Source organism: Ptychodera flava, chromosome 20, assembly GCF_041260155.1.
Source record: "Ptychodera flava strain L36383 chromosome 20, AS_Pfla_20210202, whole genome shotgun sequence".
Lineage (NCBI taxonomy): Eukaryota > Metazoa > Hemichordata > Enteropneusta > Ptychoderidae > Ptychodera > Ptychodera flava.
In genome coordinates, this window is record NC_091947.1 from 29,240,896 (window position 1) to 29,248,667 (window position 7,772).

Below are 7,772 nucleotides of genomic sequence, written 5' to 3' on the forward strand. Positions count from 1 at the left end.
GTTAATTTGGCTTTCCTCTCGCCCGCGCCCATAAATAAACGTTAATGGTCAGCGCGGAGTCTGTTATTTCAATTATATTATCAACGAACCCCGAAAAACCGTCAAAATTTACGAAAATTTCCCATGCGAACGACAACGGGGCCCCAGAACCTGTCAGTGAGTAGTGCGCGCGCTGCAAAAATTTTGCAAATCCGGAGATTTGTTGGAAAAAAGCTTCTATACTTGACCCACAAATGCTCGATTTTTTTTGTGGCTGATTATAATCTTTTTACAAATCACAATTTTCGTTTTAGCCGTAATTTACTATGTTATACGATATTATTCATATTCACGGGCATAAAAACAACCATTACTGTGTATTTGTGGGCAGTCACGTGGTTCAGCTCGACCAATTAAAACGCATGGACAGGACATGGTAATAATAATAATGATGATAATAATGATTTATTTCACCAGAAAGTATTTGTAGTGGAACTATCAAGTCCCTGGCCCTGAATCCATTCAAATCATGAAATTAAAGTAATATAGTTTGCCATCTTTTCATAATTAGAGGTTATTACCCAATATCGCCTGTTCCTGTGTCGTATCAGCATGAGTGTCATTTGTGCTGCGTCAGACACGAGACGAAGTCGAGTGTCTGACGCAGCACAAATGACACGAATGCTGATACGACACAAGGAACAGGCGATATTGGGTAATAACCGATTTATCATATACCCATGCCCATAATTTTAGGGAATTTTTACTAATAGAACGAAAAACCTTTAATTTTGAGGCTTTACTTTATTACGCCTTGCGCATAAATATCAGAATGTTTATGTAAACAGGCTTCATTCATAAAGTAGCCTATACGACGAAGATGTCAACATCACGCGTGACATCGCTGCAAGTCGTCCATATCTCAATGAAACCCAAGAAGAAAGACTCCGGGATACAAAAATCATCATACAGAAGGAACATTTTAAGGTGCAATATGCTATTACACTAACTGTCAAAAACTGCTCAGCTTTAAATCTATCCTGATTTCGATCGTCGTACGGCACGGAGCTCGCGCGGAGAGGACGCCATTTTGTTAGTTTACCTTTAGAGTTGCCATGTCAACAGTCGTCGCGCGCGCGACATCGCTGTCACGCCACGCGCTCACTACCTGTTCGGTGGCGACCGTGCACAGTGCCGGCGCCGTGCGAACGGCAGAATGTTTGCTAGAACTGGACCAAAAAAATTCCATGGGAAAACATTTCAAGACTCAACGTGATATTTCCGTATTTTGCAACCAGAAATACCCGTGTTCCTCGAAGCCCTTCAAGTTTTACGTCGGCGATATCGCTTCGCAGGCGGGGAGCGGCAGCCATTTTGTTGTTTACGTTGTTTACCAACAAACTGCTAATGTAGTTCGGGAAAACTCTAAAACTGATGACGTTCATCGTGCATATCTCGACGTTTACCGTGAAATATCACGGCTGATATTTTACGTTGAACGTCACTAGGATGTAGCAATATGGGCATGGGTATATGATAGTACAATTTTAAATTTCAACAGCGAAGTGAAAATGTTTAGAAAACAAAAGTATAGAGATTTACTATCTGTGTTCAAAAGAACATTTTTAAGTGAAGTTTAAATAAATTTCTTGATTGTAGGCCTATAGATTTTATATTCGTTGGAATTTCACCCCAATGCTTAGCATTGGAGTAATATATGTATTATTTTTAATTAATCTTAAATATTCCTTAGGAATAACAAAATTGTCGCCAGTATCTAAGCGTGTTTGATATGAATGTGAAATTGATGAAGCATAACGATCTACTGAATGGCCATAATGACCAGTTTTTAAGTCAAAAGCAAATACACTGTATACATTGAGAATGCCAAGTTGCTGGAACAATGGAGTACTGTGTGTAATGTGACTAGAATAAGTTATCAGTCTGACCACTCTCTTTGTAATCTAAAAAAATACTGTCTAAATAGGTTTTATACGCATTTTCCCATATTTCAATACAATACACTGTACGAGGGAGAATAAGACAATTGTACAATGATAATAAAATTGATTTTGGAAGATAATGACGTAAATATTCAAAGCAAGTAAAGCTCGGAAAGCGGTAGGGCTGTGATCAAACTTTGCTACCCTTATGATGAGTCCAGCTTTTTACACACATCCATTTTCATCAACTCATAAAAGAGGTATATTTCTCATAAAAATAACAGATTACTGTAGAATTCAAGTCGCGATGTGACAGGGGCAGGGCGTGAAAGATTATATTTTGACGATGTGTATGGATAGATGAACTAACTGTGCAATTCCATTCATATATCTCGGATGGTAATAGGCAGTTTTGCAGATTAGACGGGCTTGACTTCAAGTTTCCATTGACTTTCAATTACTAGTGTCTTGCATTATCAAACGAAGTTCTCAGATTTCTAACAGTCATGGATGGAATAACTTTCAGAGATGGCGCGCCAATTCTACTGAACAAGATGCTATGACTTAAGCCAGTGAAAACCATCTTTGTTTTCTTGACATTCGATTTTATCCACAAGCTGGTTTTCAAATGTTTTTACAAGCGGTTTGGTAACGGAGAAACTAATGTCTTTGAGTAGTGTGGGAGGAAATCTCGCGAGATTCCACGCTATTCTGCTTCCTAAAAACTTGTGGCGAATCAGCATCAGCATAGTGCGCGAGAATTCTATACACAGAATATCGGCCAATCATCTTCAGTCACTCAGCAACGTTCTATTCGCTATAGTGAACACAGAACACAACAATTGCAGTAGACACGTCTTCTCAGTGACTGTGTATTTCTGTGCTGAATTATCTCGCTGCATTGCAGAGATTGTTTTACAAATTATAAACAGCGTTGCAAATTTCAAAGCAATGGGACCTACCAGTGAACGACTGCGTAGCGGTGCGCGCAACTGTAGACGAGTCGTCGGAAATCTTGTCCGACCGCTCTTGTGTCTACCAATGACCGTCACAGCAGATGGTGAACCAATTGAAAGGAGAAAAGTAAGTTTATTTTCAGTTTGTCATGTTGTCAACCCATAAAATAACCTTTTAGAGGAGACAGGTCACTTTTTAACACAAGATAACTCAGAAAATTTATTTTATTTATGCCAAGCCTATCATTATGAAGAATATTTGTTGAATGCGAGGCACAATACAAATAAATGGTGGACGTTTAATGCATTTTTTTCAGATTTATCGATGGGTCAAGAACAACATTTTACATTTCATTCATATATCAACTTAAAATTGCAAAGCTTGAGTTTGTCTTTACGTTTTCCATCCAGTCTGATACAGAGGTCGTGAGTGTCGCTGGCATTGTAGCCCTACAAGCTATGCAAAGGGTCTGGCACAACCCAACATTTCAGAACATTTGACGATACATCGAGTACGAGATCGTTGAATTCTTTAAAGAGACCTAATAACCGTGAGTAAAAACGTTCACCTTGTCTAAATTAAATCTCGTAAATATTGTATAGCGTTCACACATATATATTACACTTGGACAGAGTTGTCGTTACAGTAGTTTCTTGTCAATGTTGATGATTTTTCCTGGTCTTCAACGGTCCAACTCAACAAGTCGATCAACCAGTCAACACATAACTGCATTTAAAAGGGAGAGGTGAGAGCAAATCAACTTTAGCGAGGACCCGGATGAGGCAGTGATTTTTCCTTCCTCAACCATTCCGGCAGACCAGTAAAATGTCTTGGCAAGTTACAATGATTAGAGAAAGATTTGAACTAAAATCTTGAAGTAATGTATTTTCTATTTCATCTGAAAATAGTTCCTGACCTGAAAACTGTTCTGAACTCTCACTTACGACTGAAGAAGAGACCGGACGGAACTACACCAATCGTGTTGTCCGGAGATGTCTTCACCGATCCTGCATTTCCGTCCCTCCAAGGTAAGTTTATGGCTAATTTAATCATTGTTTTCAAACTTTTATTTGCCTCATTGCTTTTTATTGAATTGGAAGCACGGGGAAAAAGCTTGCCCATTCCAGAAAACTGAAAATCAAATACTATCAACTAGATTTCTAGCGACTATAAAATGTATATTCATGAAATGAAATTTCTCTAGTCGATATCGTTGAGCTGAGTACATTTGAGTAATGTTACCGTCCTGGGTACATTATTGACCATCGTATATCCTAAGTAAAATCACCTGCATCTTAATTCATTCTGTCCTAACTTGCATCCAATACACAGCAATGGTTGGTTCGGTTGTGATTGTTTTTCGAATTCTTTTGTTATTCTGACATTACAGGACTGCCAATGATAGACGTGGAAACCCTCCCGAATTATGAAGTGACAGATGACATGTGTTTCACTAATCTTGATGGCACCATTCCAGACGAGAACAAATTTGCAATCCTGGTGATGGATCCTGTATCACTGGATCGCACTGGTGGAATTCTTAGATGAGAACCGCTGTATTTGAAGTATTGAAAGGAATACAGTGTGACGATGTCACATCATAGCACATCACGCCATATCACATCATTTCGCATCGCATCACTATACACAGCAAGCATGGCACGGAAAAGCACAGCAAAGTTTTTATTGTAAATGTCAACAGTAGTTTCATTTGTATTCCAGGAAATTTTCGGGCTCCAAAAACTTTCCCTTCATACACGGAGTTACACGTCTTAATGACGGTCACTATGGCATTGTGCAGGACATGGTTTGTGGTGAAGACTTTGAATCATTGAGAAGCAGTGGTCAGTTGGTAAGTTTATATAACGGACAAAACATGAAATGGTCAATTTGACTGTACATTCTTCAGTGACGTTATACGTGTAAATTAATGGACACAACCATTCATGGATTCAAATACCGTGTAAACGGTTCTTTACACCATAGTATCCAACCAAAGACCTACCTATACAAACAAACGTCATTCATGACTCGTACAAATGTTTTTTAATAAGTGTACTGTTACATCACTCATGGAAAACCAACACTGAAAAAAGTCATGAATCTAAATCAATAATCAACACATAAACATAGTTTAAAGGATCAAATAAATTTAGGGCCATTACGTTTTACTTTACTTCTTTTAGGGATTCCTCGGTCATTTCATTTGTTTTCGACTTTCTCTAAAGTGTAAATTTTTTCATTTCAGGAGAAATTGTCTTTCAGGGATAAAGTGTACATTGCCCTGCAACTTTGCAGTGCGGTATCCCGAATGCACGGCTTTGGAATTATCCATCAGAATGTCTGTTCCGATACTATCATTGTAAGTAAGATTGCATGGTCTTCAAATACACAGCATCTCTGTCTTTCTCTGTCTGTCTGTCAGTCTGTCTGACTCTTCTCCCTCTCCCTGTCTTCACATACACAGGTCTGTCTGTCTGTCTGTCTCTCTCATTTCCGTTTCTTAAAACATCTCTCTACTCTACTTTTAGCATCCGATAAGTAACATGTTGTTCACATTGTCATACACTTCACAGTAGAGGGCGTTTTCCTGTGTTGAATATTATTTGGTGCATAAAACATTTCAACTCTCTCTCGATTCTCTTTTACCCATGTTATGATTTCGTCACAATGTCTCAAAAAATCTTCATAAATCTTATCTCTGTAGATTGACAAGAAGACTCTGACTTTGACAATGATTGGCTTCAGAAATGCTGCTCCCATCGAAGACGCTTCTGCAAGACGAGGAATTGGAAGTCTCCCATACATTGCTCCTGAAGCCGTCTTTGACAATGGCATTACGTCATTCAAAGAAGACATTTGGAGTGTCGGCATGGTTCTTGCCACTTTGTTCACCGGTCTGGCTCCATATCAGTCTGAACTGGACGAGTCCAGGTTACATGATCTCCATGAAGCCAACGAAAATCTACCACGGTATCGCCAAAAACCATCGGCAAATGTTGACATGAAGCTTTTCACTGAACAAGGAAAGATGATGGAGCAAGTGGGGACACTTATTAATTTGTCAGTTTGTCCTACACCGTGTCTCAGACTCTCTGCAAAGGAACTCCTCGGCGCGTTTGCGATGCTCATGACCATGGATACGGAGGTGGTCTGAAGTCGTCGGAATATCAAGAAATTCATGTCATTTTCAATTACCGTAACATTCCATTGTGTTTCTTATAGTATCTCCACATCAATGTAAAATAAAACAACTTACTTTCAATGTAATCAACGATGACTGTTTTTGTAAGTAAGTGACGTTGATTATGAAGTATGATCAACACTATGTCAACTGAATGTGCTCACGTGGTGTACAACAGGATCATGACATAGTAGTACGCTTCATAGAACAATCAGATATCTGTCAGATCATTATGTATAGCAAGTTTTTACTTTCGCACAGTCCTCTCGGAGTTAAATCACTAATTACAAAAGTTCATTTAAAGGGAAAAAGTCGGCCATTTTTCATTAATTTTGTTTGATACAAGATACGACTTATATTGTTTGGCATGTTGAAAGATACTGAATGAATGGGTGACCATGCATATATCCGACCCCGGTTTTAGATAAAATAAACGAAACCATCGCGAAAATGAATTAATGGTCATGACCATTAATTCAATGGATAGCATTCGGACTATGGCGGATGCAGTCAAAAATGTACTGAGCAAAGCAAAATACAGGACAAGACAGCTGCAAAAAAGGCACAGAACCAGATGTGAACTTAATGTGCTCATGTCTTTTACAACAGTTTCATTAATAGCAGTACGCTTCACAGAACAATAAGATATATGTTATATCACTATATGTATAATGTAGCAGGTTTAATCAACTTTCGCATAGTACTCTCAGAGTTAAATCACTTATTAAAAAAATATTTAATATACAAATAAGCTGTTTATTAACGTGACACTGCTCAATGCTGTATGGGACAATTAGATATCTATCAGATCAACATTTGTAGCACGTTTCATTACATTTAATGCTGTAATCTTAAAGTAATATCACTAATTACAAAGTTCATTGAATATGCAAATGAACCCTTAATTAACTTGACACTTTTCAATGTTTCATAGCACAATTAAATATTTATCAGATCAATATCTGTAATAGGTATCACCAAATTTGGTACAGTAATTTCAGAGTTATATACCTAATTACAAATTAAAGTTTATTCAATATGTAAATGAACCCTTAATTAACTTCACACTACTAAATGCTTTACAACATAGTCAGATATCTGTTGGGTGTTATTGTAATATTGTATCGCACTGATGCCCCAAAATCAATCCATTCCATTGCTAGAATCTGCGGGCACGGACGTAATTCATACTGATCTGAACGAACATTGTAAGGCTGCGTTCACAAAAAAAAGTCGGGGGCCGCTGGAGGAATTCAGGGGGATTCACAAATTTTTGGGGTAGTTTGGGGGGGGGGACTTGAAAGTTTTGCTCCGCCTATAGGGGCATCTGAAAATATTTTGGTTAGCTTTATACAATTCGAAGGTATGGTGGGCAATTCAATAAAAATTTGATAACATTTTAATGCCATCCAATTGTTGCAAGTTTAAATAAACGAAATCTACAACCATTTTGTCATATTTCATTACTTTTGTCTCGAAAAAAATTTAAAATTGTATGAATTTTTGTAAAAAAACACCAAAGAAGAAGGCCAAGTATCGGGGCAGAAGCTGCAACTGTTAATATTTTTTTCAAAATGTCTATGCAGTATATCTAATACAGTTTTCTTGCTGTCTCTCTATAGCTTGCTGAAACACACAATATTAAGATGTCGACAAATGCTTGCATATATGAATATTGGGTGATAATCGAATTAGAGCCCAGACTGAAA

General features: G+C 37.8%; 1 protein-coding gene across 1 annotated transcript; it reads left to right on the forward strand.

The window, feature by feature from the left end:
• Positions 1–4,683: 4,683 nt before the first annotated feature.
• Positions 4,684–6,036, forward strand: LOC139119557 (uncharacterized). The gene is made up of 3 exons (XM_070683399.1): positions 4,684–4,731; positions 5,128–5,241; positions 5,587–6,036. The coding sequence occupies exons 1-3, from the start codon at positions 4,684–4,686 to the stop codon at positions 6,034–6,036; spliced, it is 612 nt and encodes a 203-aa protein (XP_070539500.1).
• The last annotated feature ends 1,736 nt before the right edge of the window (positions 6,037–7,772 follow it).

What these genes read in the sequence shown, in the direction of transcription:
- LOC139119557 (XM_070683399.1), top strand. Translation starts at nt 4,684, where the DNA reads ATGGTTTGTGGTGAAGACTTTGAATCATTGAGAAGCAGTGGTCAGTTG. An exon ending in TGAGAAGCAGTGGTCAGTTG is followed by an intron (nt 4,732 to 5,127) that starts GTAAGTTTATAT and finishes TTTTCATTTCAG; the next exon opens with GAGAAATTGTCTTTCAGGGA. An exon ending in TCTGTTCCGATACTATCATT is followed by an intron (nt 5,242 to 5,586) that starts GTAAGTAAGATT and finishes TTATCTCTGTAG; the next exon opens with ATTGACAAGAAGACTCTGAC.